We start from the raw sequence: 24,772 nt of genomic DNA on the forward strand, positions 1-24,772 counted from the left end.
TTGTTATTGTAGTATCAATTATTTTGTTAGTAGTAAAAATCATACTAAATAAAAAAGTTCTTTATCTTCTATTTCAAATTTAATATACAAAATAAGTTACTGCTTATAAAAATTCATTCTTTTAACCAACATCTTTCTTTGATTAAAAATTCAGCTTAAAACAAGGGAATACCCTCTTCCCCCAAACTTACAGTTGCTTTATCTAAAACCTTTACTGAGTTTTCATCTGCTACATTGTGCTTTCTAAGAGCTTCTTCCAGGGTCCAAAGAGGTAATGTCTCCCATTTTCCAAACACAACTAAATCAATATCACTGAAAAGGAAAAACATATATTTATTCAAATTAAAAGAATGATAAACTTAAAATACAAACAATTGACATCTATACATAACTCGAATAAAGCTGAGAGAACATAGCTGAACCAAATAATTAATTCTGATTTTTCCCAGGAAATGGCTGGAGATGAACTCTTACACTTGGGGAAATACAGACCATTTCAGGTTACTTGGAGGAGGGGACAGATAAACATAAATCAATTAGACTGCAAAGCCTAAAATTAGTCTCCTCAGGCCACACTGTGAGCAGAGAGGGATCAGCTTCTCTGGAGTGATTCAGAGCAAGAAATGAACTTGTTGTGAATCACCACCTTTGGGCTGTATTCATCAGGAATGTTGATTTAACATCCTGACACCAAAAGGGAAAGTCCAGTTTCCCATCCTCTACCCCCACATGCATGACCCTGTCTCCTCCTTTGCTCCAGCCTAATCCACAGCCAATCAGTTCAACCTATTACTGGGTCTGGCAGAAACCTTCTTCACTCCCCCTTTAAAGGACCCACAGAACATTCTGGGGTAATTTCCTGTCTCTCTGCATCTCTGAGTTGCTTTTCTGGATGATCAGAGCACCAGAGGGCACAGGGTAAGCTGCTGGCCTGCAGTACCAAGAACAGGGACAAGGCAAGGGAGAAGAAAACATGGCAACCTGGACTTCAGGAAGCAACAAGCTATTAAATAAGATCAAGCCACTAATTAACTTCACTCATTAACTCAGCTCTTTGAAGGGGTGTCTCCATCCTACTACACTTCCTCCCTAGGCACACACAAAACCATTTCATTACACAGGAAGCTGACACCCTAATCCAATCCCTGAACTCAAACTCAAAAGGTGGCAGGTGTCACATCTGAGCCACTGAGGGCTACTGTGAGATCCTGAGCTTCTCCCTCCTTGCTCCCCAAGTCCTTTGATTCCTCTGCTTGGCCAGGAACACAGAGGAGGTGAGTGTGCAACCCTATAGTTATGCTAGCACGGTGCTTCAGTGAGATGGGAAACTGTGTAACAGAAAACACAAAAAAGTTAAGAAATACTTCCCCCTGCAAGAGATCCTACAGATCTGCTGACTGACAAACACTACTGCTTCAACAATCCCAAAGAAACTGCATCTGCACTAGATGAGCTGTGTCCTGAAGCAGCAGTTCAGCCACAGACTGCTGGGCTGACAAGGACAGGCAGCACCTGCCTCTTTCAGAAAGGTGTTCAAAACTGGCCTGGAGAGCAGGAAATGCTGCTGGACATGTCTCTTCTAAATTGAATTACTGTTAAACCCACTGCTGACAGCTAAAAACAGGAGACATTTTCCTGATGCACACCAAGAGAGAAAAAGCAGCTCTGTTGCCACCTTGAGCACACACACTGCCTGCAAAGGGACACAGATGCAGCAGCAAAGTGCCCAAACCTTCAGCAGCAGCTTCAGCTAATGGATACAGAGCAAATCCCAACAGAGAGACACAGCATTAAAAACACACTTCAGGCCTTTCTGAAAACAAAAGCCTGAAATCTAAACAAACTGAGAGGTAGGGAAAACCTAGGGCAGAGGGAAGCTTTGATAGAAGGCAACAGCGAATTAATGACCAATACACAAATGATGACTATTTTGAAAGTGTGGCAAGCACTGCCACAGGAAGGTTTTTTGTGGGTTTATGTACTGCATTTGAAGTATCTGCATTTGTTCTCCCACAAAACCTCACCTGAAACAAATACTCAAGAAAGGCAGTATATGACAACAGAAAAACATTTTTGTTATATCTGTTTCAAAACAATCAAGCAAATATAGTAAAATATCCATCAAGTCACCAGGAATATCTCTCTAGCATTACCAGATTCAAATCATATTTAATTAAGGCTATTTAAAATAAATTTTAATAAGGCCAGGAATGAGGCCAAATGTGAAAACAATGAGTATTTGTACACCTCACTTCTGGCTTTACAAACAAAACCAGAGAAATCAGACTTCCTTACAACTCCTGAAACTAAAGCAGGAACTAAAGCATCTGTCAGGTTCTTTCTTTTACAAATGGAGATGGAACAATGATGAGGATATCCCTCACCTGCAGTCAGTACTTGATGTCCTCCTGCTCCCAAAGTATGGAACTCAGTTCAAAAGCTATCCTCAGATTTATGCTATTTAAATGTGTTTATCCCCTACAACCATTTAAGCATTTCACTCCATTTCTATTTAGTTGTCATAAATACTCACAATTTCTACACAGAAGATACCAGTGTCATTGATTAAAGACTCTTTATGAAAACTAGTAATAAATTTGGAAAAGGTAGATGTTGACTATTGTACAGATTTCACAAAAGAAGACTGAAAGAAAAAACCCAGTTTTGTTGTAATATTTTTTCTTCAGCGCTAATATTAACAACATTATGTTAAAAGTTTCAATTTAGTCATCTGTGGAAATAAAATTTAGCTTTTATTTTAGGGCCAACATCTTCTTTTTGCATTAATGAAGCCAAATTCCAACACAAGCCTTTTCTGACCACATGGTATTTCAGAACCTTCTACTGATACATGCAAGATCTATAGAGACACATGTTACAGTCAATAGTCTTATTTATTGCATTTCTGTACACTTTGCAGAGAACTAATAGCTAAACACTTGCTTAGCATAACAAGTATTGACACAAGTAACACAGATCCAGGGAGAGCAGATAAATGACCCCTGGGTTACAGGTCCAACAAGTTACTTTTCTTTTGTGTGGAATTTACACTGAAAAATTACTAACCTTGTAGGTAAATATAAACCAGTTTTAAAACTTCCAAATATCTGCACCTGAAACACAAGAAAAGGATATATGAGAAAACATATAGGATGAATTAAGAAATTTTTCAGGCTTCAGAAGACAAAGTTTATTACTAGGCTGCTTGTAAAGGCTGGCTATTGCTACCCTCCATTGGTAGATTCTGGTATTGCTAACAGGAACTGAACACATCTGTTAAAGAATACATACCTTCAATGTACTACAAACAGCTGATCCTCACTGGTTTTACTCATAAAACATTAATAACTTTGGCTTTTCTAATAAACAACTGCTTTGCAATGTAAAAATTGTTCCCATGACCAAATTTGTCAAAATCCAGAACCCAAGATTTTGAAATGCTTAATGATGACAGAATATTTAAGAAAAACAGTATCAGTTAAATTTGATTTTTGTTTACACATCCCAAAGTATACCTCTCAGAATTCAGGCATTTCGAAATTGAACATATTTCCATTGCTTTGCATACTTAAAAAAAAATCAATTCCATCATGCCCCATTATTTTTCTGCATTACAAAGCAAGTACCACAACTCTGTCTATTTCTGCTTAAACAACAAATGGAAGTTTCAGAGAACTTCACATCCCACAGAATTACTTTATTATGCTGGATTTTTACTAGCACTGGAGGTGTCAACCACCAGGTTTCCCCTGTAGCTGTCCAAAACCACGCTCTCATTACCTAGCCAAGCCTTGCAGGGAGGTCAGACTCATGTGCTGAGTCTCAAAGGGAGGTTGGGGAGACTTCAAAGTAAAAAATATCTACACATTTGGGCTAATTTTCAGCCATTCTTCTGATGTTTCCTGGAGCCACCTTATACAGACTTGAGTATTCTGCTTTAATGAGTCTCATACACCAGCTTGATTGCCACCTACTTGTATGTCAATGACCCACTTTTTATGTTTTTCTCCTTCAGGATAAGAAAAAGAGAAGAAAAGATGATGTTTTGCAAGTGCCTTAATAGTTTAGTAGACTAAGAAGCAGTTTGAGTGCTTCTTCCTGATTATTTTTTATCACTTCACTCCTCTCAGCCCCTCACCTCAAGCCCAATAAAAAGTACATACACAACTTAATATTGACAGTTCATAGCTTCTCAAACTGGCAAAGACTGTGAGGTGCCACAGCACAAACATCAATACTGTACAAAAGCAGAAAGGCATCACAAAGCCAAGAATGTAATAATAATAATAATCACTATGTTTATCCAGGGTAGTAATAAAAGTATCCTCTATGAAACTGGGTTCAGTCAAACCAGGATTCATTCAGGCACCAAAAACACAAGAAAAGTGCTTTTGCACAATAAAACAGCCACTGATGGGTTCGGAAAAAACTAAATGTGCTTTCACAATATCAAACAAAATAGTGTATTCAGCTGAACAGCAAAGAGAGCCTTTACTGAATAAACAACCCTGAAAGTATTCATAAACTAACTGATACAACATATATGACCTTTACCAAAAGGAATGAGACAACATCTGCTCTTCTACAATAATCTGAAGTATGAGAAACACTGAACTATTAAAAAAGAAATCCACACCCACACTTCAACCACTCTCTCACAAAAACTGGAAAAACAAAAGAGGACGAGTGGAGAAATCAGAACACAAATTTTAAAATATTTTGATTTATTATCAATTTGAAATTTAAATTGCTGAAGCTCTGTAGCCATGCATGTATTGAAAGCATCCCAAACCAGAACACTATTATGACTTGAGATGTTTTTGTGGTGTGCCAATGCTGCTGATCATGTTCTTATTGCTTGTGGACAGAGATCTGTATTTGCACTCATAAGATAACTTCAGTCTCCACAGTACTCTAATACTCCTACTCCTCTAGGCTATTGTTACTGTTTATCCCACACTTCTGTGAACTTGTTCATAATAAATTCCACAGTCCCTGAAGGATTTAATTACAGTATGTGTCCAAATATATGCTCACTAAGCACAAAAGAATGGAAACCCACAAAAGCATGGTAAATTTCTGGTACCAAAATCCCTCTGTCAAAAGAACAACAAAAAAAATCCACAGCCAATTTAATTTCCTTTTCTTCTACAACTTTCAGTAGAATTTTCTGAAGTTTGTTGAACTAGAGTTCATCTTTCTAGCTTCATTCCCAATCATAGTATTTGCATAATTTAAGTGTGTGAAATATGTAACATTCCCTCTTTTCAGATCTATGTGGTCACATGGACATGAAGCTGAGGATATCATTACAAATGTATCCTAAATTCAACTGTGTAAGTACTTATTTGTTTAGTAGCCAAATTTTCTTACTGAACTTGTCAAAAATATTTGTCTTAAAAAGTTTTCATTTAAATGTTTTGGGTTGTTTGGTTTCAGCGTAATTAAAGTGTTTCTTATGGTCAGAGCCCTGCTGATGCCAAGAACAGTTCTCACTTACTAGGAATGTTTCCTTCTAAGCACATTCCCTTGAGTAAGAGAGCAAATGACACAATTGCTAACTTCTATAAATAAAGTAACAGTTTAGGATACCTAGTTTTACCCCCCTTCCATCTGCTTTTTCAGCCTTTTCCTAAGTGGAACAGGAGAGGGGGGAAAAAAAGGGATGTGCTCAGGCACATTCCACATGTACATTCTCTGTACATTTAAATTCATGAAGCCATATTTTTCTTTTCTTAGTATTGGATTTTTATGTATTTAAATTTTTTTTTTATGTCTTACCTATGTGTTTAGTGAGAAATTACAAGCTAAATGTGTATGTTTAGCTTCCAAGTTTATTTAAGCTAGTCTGGCTGTATCAACGACTCAAAACGAACAGCTTAAATATTAACTCATCACTTTACACTACAGTTAGAGCTGAGGACATTGGACCAGGTAACACTCCACCTTCCCAGAGCATGTACCCAAAACTTGAATCTTAGAAGTAGCTAAACCAACACAGATTGCCAAAAGGTTAGTGATTAACTCAAAGGACTGAAAAATTACAAGAGACTGTCCAAGTCGAACACAGTTGAGTTCAGCGGTTCAGTTCCCAAGCTGATGTGGCAAAATAAGTTTTGGAAAAATAACACCACAGTAATGCTGCTGTCACCATTCAGTTCCCTTTCAGCCTCCAGAAAACGGAAGGACATACAAAAGGAGAATTCTTCCTCAACGTAACAACTGCAGACAAAATGCACTTGGGCTTTGAAGAACAGTTACTGACTTGAGAAAAAGAACTGGCACGCTCTCGCTCTCTAACATTTTCAAGCACAGTGGAGAAAGACAGTCCTGGCAGATTTAACTGGCACTAATTGAAAAGTGAACTTTGGTTTTTCAACTACACAGTGTGCGCTTCCCCTCAGTCACGTTACAGCTAAGCCCAGTGGTCAGCTGTCGCTTGTGGTAGGACTCGTAATTTGCTTCCCCTCCTTAAATACCTGGTGGCTACAGAAAACTTTCAGCAGCTTAAAGGAAGACTATTTTCTCAAGGATGTAAAGTTACACACACACACAAATATGTATGTTATATATGTACATAAAAAGTTACTTTTAATACAAAGGACTTTTACAGATCAAGCCTGTCCCACAGAGTATCTCTGGAAGCAGTATGTTCTTGTGCCCCATTCATAGTGCTCATGGTGACAAAGAGAGATCCCCTGGTAATAAATCCATTCACCCCATTAGCCTAGTTAAGTTTGCAGCACACAAACTTGCCTAGGAAATTGCAACATCTCTAGGCTGAAGCCTCAGTGGTTTTGGTGAAATGCTCTCCTCCAAGGCACTCACAGGGTGAGGCACCCACACTGTTTCCTGCACTACTGCCTGCCAGACCACTACTCCTGCTCCTGATTAGGGTCCACCTGGCTGTCCCACTGGGTTAGAGGAGAGCTGTGCCACACCTGTGGCACATGCTGCTCTCTTACACAGCTCCCATTGAAAGGTTACTGCGTTTCCTCAAAGAGAAAATTGCCAGACCTGTGGAGTAATGACTCAAACACCTCCCTCCAGCTGTGCAAAGGCAGCAATCATGAGTGGAGTGCTCCTTCCATATGATGCTCTCTGATACACTGTCCATAACAATAACCTCTTGGAAAATGTGAGTATATTTTACACACAAAACCACAAATCACATACATAGAACTTATACAGAATTCACATTCTGTCATATTCTGCCAATTTCTAAAAAGGCATTCCAAAAAACAGGTTAAGAAGATTTGAAATGAACAGTGGATTTAAGTCACTCATGTCAAAACACTGTCTTTTACTGTGGCAGGATCAAAGAGCATTCCTTATACTAGAGGGGCTGCTGTCTGAATCTGGTTTGCTATTCTGGCTAACAAGCCCTTATTTTCAGCTACTGCTCTCTACAAATAGATGACTACAGCTTGAAATTTACATTCTGGAAATGAACACAATATTAGTAGAAGAATATAATTAAACTAGATTCAATTATGCCAGAAACCCAACTGTGTCCCCATAAAACCATACTGACTTATAAATGCAACTTCTCTGTCTTCTTTTTAATCTAACCTTTATCAAAAAACCCCACAGCCCTACATAGGAGAAGCTCTTGTTTTGAATGAGTACATACTAGCAAAAACTTCAGTGGAAAGAGGCATTACACAGCTCAGCACACAGATCTACAGATTTGTTTCTTCCTAAACACAGACTTCTGAGTTTTTTTTAATTTCTAAAATATATCAATTTAGTATAACTGCCCATTAAAAATACCATGGTCTACATAATGTGATATTGCTGGTACACCACCTGAACAGATTTATTCAAGATCACAAGTCTTTGAACTAAAAGCCCTACTACTAAAGACAGGAGTTTCAGAAGATTTCTTTAAACACAATACAGGCATGTCTGATATGTTTCCATTCACCTTATCAAATAAATATTCACGAGACTGAACATTGCCACACCTTTTGCCTTTTCTTTGACTACAGCAGGACTAACTTGTCTTTGATCCTATGTGTGATAGAAAATGTTACCCTGCATTATTTGAGTAAGAAAGATGACCCCTCTCATTTCACCAGAAGTCTTTTTATGTTTAGCATGGAAAAATAAACAGTATTTGCAATATTCAATATTCCATAAAGTAAAGAGGCACAAAATGTTGCTTTTACATATTAACAAATAAAACAGTGTCCTACTCACATCTGCATTAGGCCAGAGCTCTTTGATAACATTTTCTATTCTGGACACCACTTCCATCCGCATTGTCTCTTCTTCAGGTCTGGGAGACATATACTTATAAAAGTCAATGATTTCTTCATGAAGACTAAAAAAGAAATAAAAAGAGAAAGAACAAATAATCAGAAAAAACCCACATGCAAATGAAATATCAACTATTCTAACAAAAAATATTTTAAGCTCCTAGTTCTCAATTTCATTAAGGGGCAATTTTAGAGCAGCATGCAATTAAAAAAAATCCACCTTCACAACACTTTGTAGCATTTAGTTCCAATTAGCTTCTTATGCCAACAGGTCAATATTGCACTTGATTTGCTAAAAGCATGGAAGCAAATCTAAATCCAAGTGCCTTCAATTCACATTCAAAGTCACACTCTATTTTAATGCCAGCATAACACAGAAATGGTTCAGTCTTCAACCATGAGCGCAGCTGTAGCTCTGAGTACACACTTCACAAAAACACTTCCTAGTCAGCCCCTTGGCACCAGGCAGGGAGCTTCAGGCAGCAGTCTGTATTCAGTACCACGCTTGCAAAAGTTGACAGTAATTGTGCCAGTACTAGAGCTAGAAAAACTGCTTCTTTTACTGCTTATAGAAGTCACATAAACTAAAAATGTACTCTCCCCCCATAACCCCAGAAAATATGTAGTACACATGCAGCAGCAATTGCTCAGAGAATAAGTGACTGACTGACAGTTAACCCATATATAATTTACCATATTACATGTGTTTTTCATTGTCAGTGAGTTATGTTTAGCTTGCATGTAATGAGAGCTGAAATAAAAATGTCTTCATACAGTGCTACAAATTTCTGTGCTTCTGTAGTACCAGAAACACATCATCAACTTGACTAATAATGTAATTCCAGCCACAGAGTAACTAAATTAATTTCATTTGTTTTCTGCAATGACCATTACAGTAATAGCTAGTTATCTTTTAAGAATGTATTGTTTCTAGTTACCAAGTACAACTGCATCTTTCATTAAAGCTCTGAGGGACCACCAGAAGAGAGCAATTTATTAAGACCAAGGCCTTAGCTGAAATGGGGAATCTAATACTTCCCTACTGCACACACACTTAAATAAATCAAATGTTAATAACTGGAAGCTGTATACAGGTGTCAATAAAACTGATTAAAATATCCAACAGTTGTGTTTAACAGAGTCAGAGCAGGCAAAGAACTCATACTACCTGTGTTTAGTTCTTCCAATATTGCAGTATTATGAACAACACAAGCTTCTCTTCCTCCCCTCCAAGTTAGGGGAACAGTCACAACAGCCTGGGAGCTTGGGGTGGCCATTGCCATAACTCTCTATACAGATAAGGCTAAGAGAAAAACTCCTCTGACAGAAGACATCTCTTACCTCCTCCTACAGCTGCTTTCTTGCTTTCCTTGGAAGCTTACATCCTGCAGTTAATGTGCACATTCCAAACCACACTTGCACCTTACACCAGACTGACTACTCTGCCTTCAGCTTCTCAGCCAGTTCTACTCTTCACTGCTATTCCATGTGTTGGCATTTAAACTTTCTCACAGTTATCTTCCCAGTGCAAGTACTGGATCCAGGTGAGAAGTAGGTGATAAAGGACAAGTTGAGCACTTCAATGACCAAGTTCATTCTGTCCCCACTGCAGGCCACGTGTACTGAATTGCTAATTTGTTTCCACATGCTTGACCATTAATCTGGCTTTCAAGACCAGAAGTAACAAGGAAAACGGGCAAAGTCCCAATAATTAAACTCCTGAAAATAGAAATTACGTTTCAACTGTAATTGGTACACCAGCTTCAGGAAGACCTGGGAGTCAGGTCTGTCTTTAGGGGCTGCACAGTGGGGAATTGATCAAGAAACACAACCCCATTTCTGCCTCTGCTCCTCTGGACCAGCTGGAGCAGACTGGTGACATCCACAAGGCACCTGAAACTGCTCTGGGGCAGTGTTTTCAGCAAGGACTCAATGCCCACATGCACGGTGAGCCACGAGGAGCAACACCACGCTGCCTGAGGGCACTGAATGGCATGAGACAGGCTGGGATGATAACAAGGGAGTATCCCTGGGGAGAAATTCATGCACGGCACAGCACAAATCCACACTGCCCATCATTAGTGGGCCCAGCTGCTCCTGGGCTCATGCTTTATGGGAGTTAATTGTTGCCCTGTCCCATCAGGGAACTTTGAAGGAACAAAGCAATCAGAAAAGACGTCCCCAAAGTGCACAGAGAGCCAAGCCATACACACACTGCAGTTCTCAGGGCACTGCTCTTTATTAACTCCACTGACACTCTGAATCCAGATAATCATATCAATTGCTGCATTCTTTAGAAGCACATAAAATAATGATGTGTTGTCAGAACCAGATGTATTTCTTTTTCTAAATATAAATAACAGATGTCTGCATTTCTTTGAACGGGATCCTTCTTATTCTTAGGTAGTCATGAAAAGCTTTGTGGCAAAACAAAAAATTAAGCTACGTGCAAACACACAAACCTACATTACACATGCACAGAATGTTAGTAAACACTGCACCTGTAGAAAAAAATGAAATCTGAACTTTTTCAATGACAGAAGAAAGGCTTAAAGACTACTAGAGAGTTCTCATCGGCACTCCAGTTGGAAATAGCACAGACATATCTGTGTTTCATCTGCTGCAAGGCTCCTGCTGCCAGGACCTCCTGTGCTGCACAGAGCCATGGTGTGCAGAAGGCAGGCAGAAGCTACAGGGGCTCAAGACTACACCTGGATCCATATTTCCCTGCCCAATAACAGGCTGCTGCCAAGAAATAAGGGAATGATTAATTAAAGCCAAGACAAACAGAAGTAGGCACACGTGGATTTCAGAGCAGTACAACATGACTTAGAGGCGTGACTCCAATTAATGTGGAGTTAACTCATGCTGTATTGAAAATTAAAACTCAAGGTTATTCACTGTCTTAATCAACATCTATTACAGTTGCTGTTTTTCAAAACAATTTGTTAGGATTAATGGAGTCTGTTTACAAAAGTCTCTAGTGAAATTTTCTATATTTAGCCAAAATGAAGATCAAAGAGACTGAGATGTTCTTTTTGGCATCATAACAGTATTTTATTATTTAACACCATTACATTCATCAGTAATTTCAGATAAAAGTCCTTAAAGGGAGACTTGTTTATAGAAAGAAATTACACTGTAATAAACCTGATTTCACTACTGAAAGCTATTTCATTTGGCTTTATAATCATACTGAAGCACACCCAACACATACTTAGGATGCATGGAGAGAATTCTCTGCCATGCACAAGAGAAGTTTGCCATTTTAGTTTGCCATTTTCGTTACACAAATAGGAGTAAACAAGTGGATCTTTGTCCTGTACTTCAGAAAATCTTAACACATTTTAAAATGAAAACCTCTCTTTCACTTTCTCTAAACATGTTTTAAAACAAAGTTCTACCTGCATCACACCTGTTTTCAAGTCTGGTAAGCTGATTCCATCAGAATTTCACAGCAAGAACAGAATTATAAAGAAGCCACTCAATTTAATTTCATGTCCCACTGAGAGGGATAGTGATGTTTCATTAAAAAATAAACTATGGCTGCAAAATCACAAGAATGACTTCCCACAGCAGTATCACTAAAGAGCCCCACCAGGAACACACGACTGTGAAACTCAAGTCTCTTAGGTGAAAAGCTGCAGCTTTTGTGAGGAGCAAGTACTATGGAACATAGTGCATTACCTTACTTCCTTAGTTTGATCACAACTTACTTTATTTTGTTGCACAACTTGTGGGCTCTAAATGTAAAATTCAGGAATCTCAAACTCCTTTACATAAGACATTGTTCTGGAGTATGAATCTTGCTGCAAGTCTGGCAATGAGTTAAAAAATAATCATGTATGAACAGAATGTAATTTCTGTTTGATATGCAGAGCACATAGATAATGCGGCCTAGCACTTACACTCACACAGCTACCTGACACCTAAACCAGCACAACTCTCCTGCTGCAAGTCCAGAACTGGAACCAACAGTGACAATGGGAGGGACATCTATGAAACACAACTGGAGATACTACAAGTGTCACTTCTCAGCACTCAGATCCAGATGCAGAATAAATGAGCAGCCCACTGTCCTCAGAGATTTTGGCAGCTTGGAGGAAGCCAGCCTGACTGACACAGTGCCCACGGCTCGACAGCCACAGCAGTGGCTGAATGAGACCATTCCCTCAGCCCCCACGGTCCCAAGCAGCTGAGCAGCAGAGCCCAGTCCTGCTAAACAGAGCCCAGTCCTGCTAAACAGAGCCCAGTCCTGCTAAAGCAGTGTCCAGCTCGCTCAGACAGCCCAACAAGCAGTGGCTAAATAGACCATTCCCTACAAACCCTCCGATAACCGGCCCAAGCCTGGTAAGCAGAGCCCAGTCCTGCTAAACAGAGCCCAGCCTTGCTAAACAGAGCCCAGTCCTGGTAAAGCAGTGTCCAGCTCTGCTACAGCAGAGCCCAGCCCTGCTAAACAGAGCCCAGTCCTGCTAAACAGAGCCCAGTCCTGGTAAAGCAGAGCCCAGTCCTGGTAAAGCAGAGTCCAGTCCTGCTAAAGCAGAGCAGTCAGGGAGATGAAGATCATTCTGACCCATTTTGCTTAAGCAGAGGTTAGCAGTTAAGTGTTGCTTTGTGTCTCAACACACTGTATTATACTAACCAGAATAATTGGTTGTATGTTAAAAAATTCCTGGTTTAGACATTCTGGAATTGTGCTATACTTCCATTCTCCTCTGGCTCTTCTTTATTCTTCGTTTCACAGGAGAAATTACGCAGGCATGCATGTTCTAATTTCTCTCATCAGGGCGTTACCCATGGCTTCTGCTCCAACTGTTCAAAATTCTGCTCATCCATCCCAAAGAGCTTCTCTGCCTTGGGCTTATATATTCCTTTGCACACAAAAGGCTATTTGCAACATCACTGAAGATAATTTAAAACAGTGGATATCAAGTACACTCAAAGAAATCATCTAGTGCTCATGCACTACAGTTTGGTTTTGGCAGGATTTCTGAAGGAAGTTTCATTTGCAGAATGATGAAAATCTAAATTATTTAGAAACTCAGTGGATGATGGGCTGAAGCAAGCAAGGAACACACAGGTGACTTTCATCTTCCCAAACTCTATGCTTTAAACTTTAGGGATATTTGCAACATAGTCCTGCAGCACTAAATGAGCCTTTTGTATCTGAGTTTTCTTTGGATAATTAATTCCTAAAAGACAATGTTTAATTGCCCCTATCATTTAAAGCCTTAAAAATTGAAGGAAACAAGGAGAAACACTGTAGTATTTCAGGATTGTAATTGTCTTTGGAGAAGAATGTGAAGGAGGAACCTGAGGTATTTTGGCCACTGAAAGCATCAATACTTAAGAATCCAAACTGCATCCATCCCTTCACTCCCAAAAGGAAAGCTACCATTGCACAGGAGAGAGAATAACTTCAGTTTGAAGCCTCCAAAGGAATTTTACTAAGAAAAAGATGGTACTGGTAAATCCTGCCAAAACTTCATAAGTTTAATGAACTAAACAAAGCTTTATCCCTTAATATTCATGACCTACTTGGTTCTGAAATAATTTTGAACAACAATTGTATTAAGGCAAAGACACAGAAAGCCCAATCCTCACTCTCCCCCTCACAATTGTATTAGGGAATTCAACACCTACCTAAATTAACCTTCAATTTTAACACTGCTCTTCCACAAGCTTAATAGAATATTTTCTAGATTACTATTATCATCTACATGTGCTGAATAATGAAGTAGGAACAACAGCAGACACTGTAAAGATTACAAATTATTTTCCCACCTACAAACTCAGGCAAAACCAAACATTAAGAGTCCTGAAGGGAACTGTAAATATGAAGCATCTGCTGAGGTCCTTTCCCTACCACCTGGGCCTCCATAGCAGACAAATCCTTTTAATATTTCCTGGCTTAAGCTACTGAAAAAAAAAACACTTAACTGCATTTGCAGGTGATTTAATAGGCACTTAAGTTTCATGGTGACTGACACATCAGTCCTCATAAGAAAATAAAATTATGCATAATAAAGGAAACAATTTTCAAAAGCCTCAGAGACTTTAACTATCAATTTTTATATCGTTAGTTACTGAACCATATCAATACATTATAGGTCACACAGTAACCATATTTTGAGACACATATGCCCTACAGGAGCTTTAAAATCAAACACCCCCAAACATGTCCCTAATAGCAACTTGACAAAACCAAGAAATCTTAAGGAGCTGGGGTTTTGATATCACACTTTTTTTCTCCAGTTCTCCCATTTCAATACAGCTTCACAGACCATCTTTTCACAGTTTACCTAAAAACAGACATGTAGAAAAAACAGGTGTTCCACTGCCGTAAGATTGCCAAACATCACTAAAAATCAGGATAAAACATCACTAAAAATCAGGATAAAACATCACTAAAAATCAGGATATCCACTGTGAAAAGTTTCTAAGATGCAAATGGAGAATTTCCCTTTGCTGACAGGTAGGCAAATGAGGTTTATATCTGTCCCTGTCCAGTGTAGCCCAGGTGTTTGTTACCAGTGCCTGGCTTCCCAGACACAGGGCTGTTATAACAGGATTACACAAACCAACCTAATCCACCCAGGGCAAGGTTAGCCAAGCTCAATTCCACCACCTTTATCAGTTCAGGTAAAGCAGCCACTTCTTCTCAGAGCTGTGGGGAGCCCAAGGAGGAGCCCAAGCCCCCCAAGATGGCAAAGGGTGGAAAGATGCAAGCAGAACTTCAAAGGGCACAGCTACACCCAGAAAAACACCTCTAGTAGCTTTCAGGGTTTACCCAAAACCAGCTTGCCCTTTCTAACTAACATTTGTTATCTGCTGTGAAATTCAAAGAATTGCCTTTTAGGACCAAGGGAGAGCAAAATTTCTACAAATATGTAAATGATTGAGGAACCCTGATCTTATTTCCAGGACTAAAGTCTTTTGGGATTAATTTGATCATGCTGATACTGAGTTTTGAAAACATGAAGATAGTTTGCTCACTTCCACCAGTTATGGTGGATTGATTATGCACGTTTCTTCAAATGCTGTGGGAAAAAAAGTCACTAAATTTACACTACAAGACCTACACTTTCTATACTGTGCAAATACTTGAAAGCCTATTTCTTCCTCCAATCAACACCCACTGTCCCTAAATCCCTCAAATAAATGTTGTTTTTTTTCACCTATATTCTGTATTTTACATTGACTTATGGGTTTAACTGCATCATAAAAGGCACTAAAATAGCACTGCTTTATGGAAACAGCATAATGTAGTAGAGACATAAAAATCCCGGACAAAGAAGAAATGTGGACAGTTCTTTTCAATTATTTAAACTGGTATCTCTATCTTTCCAGGTTTTCATTTATTTTAGAGACCCTTTGTTTCAATCAGCATGAGAGCTCTCTTTTTTAAACTGATTTGAGCTACTTCTACCTAAAATTCCCAAGCATATTCTTTAGTCAGAAGTAATGTAACAGACCCTTTTCCTACCAAGGTAAAAATGAGCATTTTTTGTCTGTTTATAAATTTCATTGTGTGCTTTGCCTTCCTAAAGTACACTTGGATGTACTAGAATTCTTCCTCCAGAAATTTGTCTTTCAGGAGGGGGAAAAATCCTACTTTAATTATAAATCAGATGCTTGAATTAGTCCTACCACTAAGTGATTTGAAGTGTAACTTGGAAACTCATCCACTGGCTTTTAAATCCATGCCATATGCATCCTCAGTCTTGCTCTTTATTTTTTGCAGCATTTCCAGCAAAAAACATCAAATGCCAACTGGAAAGACTGTTTTGAGAAATACCCTTACTTCCCATTACTTCCCACTGCCCTTTTTTTTTTTTTCAATCACACTGTACATAAAAACAATCTAGCTGAATCATTGCATGTGTGGGAATAACCTTCTATTTCTTCCCTGGAAAGTATCTCCATATCATCCCTCCTTCCCATCTCTGTAAGCAAGTGCTGTGAGAGTCTGTTGCTTCTCTTCCCTCAGGTGATGGAAGATGCATTTTGCTACCAGAGGAGTGAAAAAAAAAAGAGGAACTGTTACCTCAACTGATCTGAAAGAAAAAGTCCTTACAAAACAAAAAAGATGAAGCGGGAGAAAAAGGTTTTGTGCAGGAAAAACAAAGTGGGAAGAGCAGCAATGGGAAGAAGCTGATTTATTTCATAATGACAAAGAGTGCAACTCTGGTAATATCTAATTATCTTGAAACACACCAGTAATTCTAACATCTCCTATAAAATACAGCCACCCTGTTCTTCTTTGGCTCACTTGAAAAACAGTGTTAGTCTGCTGGAACAGTTGCACATACAGACTATGCAGTTTGCAAACTCATCATTTAAAATACAGATATATATTTTTTTCAAAGTCTTAAAGTGCAACTATTAGCATGCACTTTGTATATTCTGGAATTGCAGCTTCAGGTAAATTCCCAAATATTTAAAATGACAGAGAATTTGAAGGTATCTTTTTCCTACAATGGGGAATTAGGATTTCCTCAGCCTGCCAATTCCCTTTGCTTAAAAAAGCACTCAGAAGGACCAAACAACAGTTTATAAGTTTGCTTTAAAACAAGAGCTTAACAAGTAAAAGTAGTATCAACAGTGGTTCAATTAATATTAATTAGTTAACCTTTCCCAGTAAAATAGCAACATTTGGGTTTGTGTTAGAACTGTAACAAAAGCTACAACTACTAAATTACTGTAACATACCAATAGCTCTGACCCCCTCTGAATCAGCACAACAGCTATGAGCAGGGAGTTTTAAAACAAATAAAGGTCTATTACATCAGTTCGGCAAATCACACCAGTGGTGTTACCATTAAACCAAACCAGAAGGAAACAGCAGGTCAGGTAATCTGCCTTTCTGTCTGTCTCCATAAAGCCAGGTAGCATAGATCTTTATACAGCTCTAGTGTATTGCTTCTGTTTTGTTAGCGTAGTAAATACTATCACATAAACAAACAATCTGTGACCTCCTGATAACTGGCACCACATGCTATCTGGGCAGAGGCGAGACTAACACACTCCCAGCAGACTGATGAGTACTGCTGGAGGGTAACAGGCTTGGGAAAAAACCTCCACCTGAAAACTCTGATGGGAGCAAAAAGCCTGCAGCAGACCTTTGCCACCATGTGCATAGCAGCAGGTCACCCAACAGGAAGCCTGGCAAGCCTTGCACGGGATTTTCTCACACAGAACAGAGTGGAGAAAACTCTACTTCCACACACACAGTGGGTTCTGCCTGGCAAATATTCTCGTTTATGACTTGATAAATTATTTGACTTGAAAGATTAGTTAAATGAAAGAATGGAGAGCAATGTAATCATTAACTCCTGTCTCCTTCCATCACAGTAGATTTACACTCTCAATGTCTACTCCAACCAAGTCCACAGCAGTCCCTGGGAAGGAAGGGGCACTACCACGGCGCCAGGCTTACCCTGCTCACCTGGAAGCCAAGACAAAAGGCAGTTTGGGGTCGGGGCTCCCACCCTCACTTGGCTGCACAGATCAGTTCCGCACCCCGCGCACGCCCTGCTCGCTCCAGAAACCCTCTGCACGTCCATCTGTGCAGCAAACCTGCTCTGGAACTGCTCAGGAGGCAGGGGAACCAAGAACAGAATAAAACTCTCAACACCTCTCCTTCAGGAACATGGGATCAAACTGAAAATAATCTAATATAAAAATATTAAGTCCAATAACTAGCCACAGTTGCAGTTCGTTAATAACTTTACAGCTCCAGCATAAGAACATTTTCAAATTAAATCTGAAGTGCCAGTATGCCATCTGGAAAGTCAGTGCAGATTCCTAAGCCTTTCCAGCATCTTCTTATATGCACAGTCTTTTGGATGTGTGGTTTTTTGAGTTTGTTTGGTTTTGTTTTTTTATCCTGCACAGCATTTTGGAACATTCAAGGAATACAAAACTGAGCCCCAAGTTACTTTGCTACCTTTCCTATATAAGAAGTGCTCAGAACTTCTTATGAAAGTATCTAAAGCTATTATTACAATTACAATTAAAACCATAAGGTTGAGTTTGTAGGTTAAATTTCTATTCCCTGAGCAAAATGAAGAATGACCTCAAGTTACCTGTTTTGAAACAAGTTTATGACCTGTTTATTACTTGTTACTTTGGTGTCACTCTCCTACAGTACCAACACAAGCTCAGATGCCCTGCTGTCATAGTCAGGCAAAATTAAAATCACAGATGCAGCTCCCCCTCTCACTTCTAAATGCTTAAAAGCAACTACAGTGGGTGCACTTTGAAAGAGGAGGAACAATCACATCCACTATGGTAAAGGTGCAAGGAACATTTCAGGTAACTTTTTATTTTGATGAATTGTTACCTTTACAGTAAGGGTGTGCACAGTGAACTATGTTCAGATTAAACAATGCAGTATCCATTTTGGGATTCATGATGTAGTATTATGCTCCCTTAAAGGTATATATTAGAAACTGTTCATATTCTGATTTGTTCTCTTGTCCTCAGATACTCTTATTTGCAAGGCAGGATGCACAGGTACCAGAAACACCACGGGCTGGGAGCAGTAACACTGCAAAGTATTTTGCAGTCAACAGCCTCCATTAGCTCTGCTTACTGTCACAGGATGGAAAACTACGAACAATAACAATCAAAAAAGGACACTACCTAAGCAGATTACAGAAAAATGCTTCCCATGGTCACCTCTATCAGCCCAGTGATAAACATGCACGCTTAAGAGCTTGCATGTCATGAACTGCAAAAAATGCTTCTTCTAACATAGGTGACAGATCTCATCCTTCCAAGTACCTGGAGAAGTTGGTCCCTGACTAACCCTGAGGATCAAATAATGGGGTTTTATCTTCTTTATTTCCCCTGAAGCTTCACCTAGTACATCTGTCAGAAAACTACCAAGAAGTTGTTTAGTAGAGAAGAAAATACTAGAAAATACTGCATTGGAATACTTCCCATGAGTCCAAAATGTTAAAAGAGAAATCCATACTGAAAAATGACTCAGTAAAGATTTCACACAGCTACCTCAAGTGCTGGGATTTGCTTGAACATGAAGACAGAAGAATCAGCACAAGATGGAAAAAAGGGGACTTTTAATGGTCTGACTCAGACCTAGTATCACAAAGGTGACTACTGGAACTCCCTCCAGGATGGGGCATCCCTCACTTGGCACACCTGCTCACACCATCCACATGTGCACTGACACATCTGTGCACAGAACAACAGAAGCAGCAAATGTAGAGTGAAAGGCTGTGCAGAGCTCTCAGAAACACCCTCAAGATTCATCTGACTCACTTGCTGGAAACAGTCTCTAAAAATAATTAGAAGATTATGTAGAAGTGTCCTGTGTACCCAAAAAATGAGCAGAAGATGCAGCAGTGAGCAGTTGTAAGAGGTTTAGGAGGGTTGCTGTGAGCTCCACAAAGAGCAGAATCAATAGCAGCTGAAAGAGCACGTTTCAGCATGCCTGCAGCAGGTTTGCTTCAGAGCAGCAAAGGCTGAAGTGAACTATTACAGCATATAATGTTCAGTGACTTGCTGCCTACAGGCAAATACCACACTGCACAAAAAACAAGGGAGGAAGTTTGTTAATACAGTTATTCTCTTCTTTACTCCTGGGTACTTCTATGCCAGGAGCTGACACTGTTACTTACTGGCATTGAAACTTTATCTTTTACCAACTGTGTGTGCCCTGTCACCTTTGTCCAGGTTGTTAACAACAGCAGCTTCAGAAGATCACTGGTTAGTTCAAATTTAGACAGAAAACAATGCCCACTAGATACAAAGTAATTACAAGAGAGCAAAAGAAGCAGGACTGTACTGTCCTTTCTGCCTCATCTCAAAAACTATCCCATAAGAAGCAATCTAACAGCTTGATGAGGCAAACTTCCCTTCCACCTGATGCTGGAAGCAGAGGTACATTTAAAGAAGCTGCTTAGCTCAATAACAAACTAGTTCTTCAGGGCAAAAATCAACATGAAAATTTTCTCATGTGAGTACCTGCCAAGTATGACTACTACAGTAGTCATTCCCCATGGATGAATGAGTGTAAAATACTGAGGCTGAAGCACAACCAGAAGGCTGAGCATATAGAAGATCCTCAAACATGTGAGTTGAATCACCCAGCTGGAGAGTGCAACAGAACAAAGCAAAAATTAAATAAAATTAACCTTAGGACCTAATTTTTTCAGCCTGACTCAGTACTGTGACCTAAGACTATGATGTGCAATCATGACCATTATTCAGATCAAGACAGTTCCTTCACCACACTATGTTTAACTCAACACTTTAACTGGCAACTGTGCAAAGCTTGCCAACCAGGAGTGCCTCTGAATACATAAGAGATAACGCCAGATGCAAGGCACAAGTCCTTCACACCACTTTCAGAAATGATATGCATACTCTAGATTAAAGCCAAAACCTTACTGAGGGATAAGGGGGACGAATGCAAATACATAGAAAGGAGTATACTTTTTATAACAATCCCTCAAAACCAGAACAAAAACCACTTGCTTTTTGTAGCACACAGGAAAATATAGCTGTTCCTGAAGTAACATAGGAAGTGAACAGCTCTAAAATTAACAGTGAGAATTAAGAAAGCTTAAGAAAGTAAGTTATCACATTTCCTCAGTCTAGCTTAAACACAGCATCAAGAGGTCAGGCAGGGTCAACCAGCTTTGATTAAGGACTCCCTGTCTTGAGACCATACACCGTGACTCAAACAGAAAGATCATCACCTTAGTCATCTGTCAAACTACAGCACAACATTGCTGCATGCTGTATTTTAGAAGACGTTCAAAGAAAAGCTTATCTATACTTAATATTTGTGACAGGTTAGTGCAAGTTCTTTCAGGTGTTGCTGCATCCATAAACAAAGTAATTGTTAAGAAATCATATGACACTTTCAATGGGTGTACTTAAATGTAACTGAAAGTGAATCTACACTGAGTGAAGGTCTTGAGCCAGTGTTGCTAGTCACCTACACACCTCTCACTTATCATAGAATTTCCCTAATTTCCCTGATTTAGAAGCTCTAGAGGATTTTAATATTTGAATTTGTCCCTTGTTATAGTCTATTACTTGCAGAATCACAATACTGTTTCCTCCATGCTGTCTTAACATCTTCAATACATCTTCAATACAGTGTTGGCTATTTCTCCAATAAGAGATCACACTGACAAGACAGAAGAGTGGAGGTGCACAAACACTGACTTCGATTTTATGTCTCTGCTACCATTGCTGTCCAGTAAAAATCCTAAAAAATGCAATGCAAAACAAAAAATTGCACAATGTACGCAATACAGTATGGTGATGCAAAATAGCACACCATAAAGCCTTCTCAAAGCACTGTAGCAACACTGTGCCTCTTTCACTGAACATCACTTTTGAATAAGTCAGAGGTAGGTGTCATACCATGGAGGATGTTATGAGACTGTCAGAGAGGCTGATCTGGAGTGAGGGCTGCCAAATAATCTTAATTGTTACTACAGGAGGAAGAAAATCAGCAAATGCTGTTGCATCCCAGCACAAGACAAGCTCAGCCTCAGTCAGGCAGCAGCTCACCCTCACTCTGAGCTGCTGTGCCAGACCTGCCCTTCCACCCATGACCCACCCCGAGAGCTTGGCTGCCCCAAGGGACACCATCTGTGTGGCTCAGTGTCACACAGATTTTGTGACACAGCTCTAAGGGTCAGGAAGACAACCATCAGGGACAGGCAGGATCAGAAAACCTGTACTGAATGCAGCAATACTGACACCTTGACTGCATGACTATGCTACAACACACCAGGATCACCAATACAAAGTTACTGGGAAGATTTATACTGGCTCTAGTGATGTGTAGGAGAGAGTTTTGTACAAACCTATAAACAAAAGTTCTGTTCCCTTAATTTATGTCTGTCTCCTGTTTTGATATCTTAAGTTCATAGTATTGCTGGAAAAAAATTCGGGCTGTGTTATCTGTTGCTTAAAGTTACAAAATTATTAAAGTTCAAACTGCTCCTGCTATAGCTATTTGCAGCCTAGGAAGAACATCTGCAGCTCATATCGACTTCAGCAGTTTTCCTCTCTTTTTCTTGGTTATAGAAATATTTCCTTTAGCCCCCATTTCTAGGCAAAGGCACAGAAAGCAATACTCAAATACTCGTGACATTCTGTGCACTCTTTGGCAGTTCGTCCAAAAACATAATTCATAAAGAGAAACACTCATAATTTAAGAATTCCCAGCATGTTCAAATAATAAATTAGCATTCCAACTGCCCACTAAGAACAGCAAGAGCATTTATTTGCTTATATGCAAACCTTATGTATTATGCAAAATTTGCACTGGTTGTGTTGCTCTATCACTACCAGCACAACTCCCTCCCTCAACACAAACCTAAGCTGGCTCTAGGCTGCATCCTGCTCCTGCTGCCAGTTCCAACATCCAGCAAGGAGAGCACAGGAACCACTGTTGTACATCACATACAACATAAACAAAAAGCTTTGAAGCAACAGTCATCTCTGAAATTTTGGCATATGCATGATTTTGGGAGCACATAGACCAAACTGAAAGATGTATTCAGAACCCCCACATGATGAGATCAATAAAAAGAAATACTAAGTACTCCTATTTTAGCCTATTCTATCATTTTAACAGCAAAGTTATGCACACAGCTTCTGAAAACCACATTTAAATTTTCCAAAGTGAATCCCCAAAGTGATAAACAGACTTAACATTCTAATTTTAAATAAATTATTAGAAACGGACAGGAACAAAGTATAATATGGAGATAGCAGAAAAAATATTGAAGGGGAGAGAAAAGCAATAATGTGCTCTCATGATACAGGTCTCCATTTATCTGCACTTTCTGGGACTGACAACATGATACCTGGCTTCCTAAAACTGACCTTATGCTAACAGTTTGACAATTAAACAGTAAGAGCTACAACCCCAACACGGTTTGATATGACACTAATAAAGATTCAGGGTGAACAGATCCTCCTTCTTCAATGCATACTGCTGCATAAAACACACAGCAGCTCTTGGGAATCAGCAAGCACACAAGAGGGAATGACACACTCTTCCTATTACTTAATATAGACATCTCCATCTACCAAAAAAAAGTCTGCCAAACTTGTGTTCCTTATATAGCCACTCCAAGGTAAATAGGTATCCAAGTCCCAAACAGAAGATATGAATTGGAGAAAACAGAACACTTCACAAGAATACATCCACATGCTGTTCCCTTGCACATGCAGAAATCAGCAGCCTCTGAAATCCTCCTCAAACTGTTTAAACAAAACACGCCAAAATATTGGCTCTATTCCAAAATCCTGCAACCTCAAGTAATACTGTTATATAATATTCAGCATACATTTCTCAAAAGGTTTCATCAAACTGCCTTCAGTCCACATCTCCATCCCTAGCAAACCTGTTTCTCTCTCCCAGCCCTTCCAAAAGAAGTAATTTCTTACTACAGGAGGCTGTGGGAAATATCTGGTTTCACTTCCATAAAGCACAGCTGACTGCCTCCAAGAGCTGCACAAGCTGTCACAAGGGCACTGCCAGGAGGGTGCTGTGGCATGACTCAGGACGAGACAGAGAGTGACAGTGGCTCTCATCAGGCGGGCACAGGAAAGGATCTGCACTCCAGTCACATCCCCGCGCTTGCACCTCGCAGCCACGGAGCCAGCACAGAGTGCTGCTCCAGCAGGCTCTCTCAGGAAGCAAGCAGATTTGTGTCTATGGATTTTTCCAAATAACTCCTTTTTACATGTGATGTTCACAGTGCAGCCTATGTTTTAATGTACATGAGTTCACCAAATCCAAAACATGTGCAACTATTCAAACAGGATTACTGTTATTCTAACAGCACACACCTTGCTGTTTCACCAGAAGTCTGTTTGTTTCACCTTCATTAAGCTTTTGTGTCAAATAATGTAACAGTAAATCAGGCAACAACCCTCCATTTGATTTAAGCACTTAAGAGTATATGATGAAAACCAACACAAATGATTGGATTTCCCCCAAGTCAGGCATTCCAGCTGGTTTCACATTTTGCTGGAGGTTCACAGACTTGTTCTGCTCACATCACCCTCAGCTCTTTCTGTCTGTGCTCCAGCCCACATGGAAATCGCGCTCCCATGGCTGATACCATGCAAAGGCCTGAGCAAACAGAGCCAGGGACATGCAGGGTAAGTTATCACAGGCAGACAGCTGCCTTAACATGGTTCCATGTCCTCTGCTCAGCTCACACCTGGGACAATAGGTTTGTGTCTGCCTTAATGCACTTTGCTTCTTTCAAAAATGAGACTAAAAGATTTGAGAAGCTGACAAACTTCCCATGAAAAACTCATAATGGAATTTCTGTAGCAAAGACTTATGGCTTTAAGCTATTTTTTTCCCTAAAGTAGTTATGGTTTTATTTCATGGTACCCTCTGCAATCCTTGATAACATGCTGAGAACCCTTCTATTAAACAAGCAGAAGCCTGCTCAAGTCTGTGCCAACCACTTCAGCAGCGTGGGAGTGTGTGCACG

The 24,772-nt window shown here is 39.6% G+C and overlaps 1 protein-coding gene across 1 annotated transcript in view; it reads right to left on the reverse strand.

Annotated features, from left to right (window-relative positions):
* TENT4B (terminal nucleotidyltransferase 4B) overlaps nt 1-24,772 on the reverse strand; it is a 39,646-nt gene that overhangs the window by 9,983 nt on the left and 4,891 nt on the right. The window contains exons 2-4 of the mRNA XM_064723047.1: nt 8,203-8,326; nt 3,067-3,113; nt 192-312 (exon numbers count right to left, since the gene is read on the reverse strand). Of these exons, the coding sequence (XP_064579117.1) occupies nt 192-312; nt 3,067-3,113; nt 8,203-8,326 (292 nt within the window). The remainder of the gene's footprint in view (nt 1-191; nt 313-3,066; nt 3,114-8,202; nt 8,327-24,772) is intronic.

Source organism: Zonotrichia leucophrys, chromosome 11, assembly GCF_028769735.1.
Source record: "Zonotrichia leucophrys gambelii isolate GWCS_2022_RI chromosome 11, RI_Zleu_2.0, whole genome shotgun sequence".
NCBI lineage: Eukaryota > Metazoa > Chordata > Aves > Passeriformes > Passerellidae > Zonotrichia > Zonotrichia leucophrys.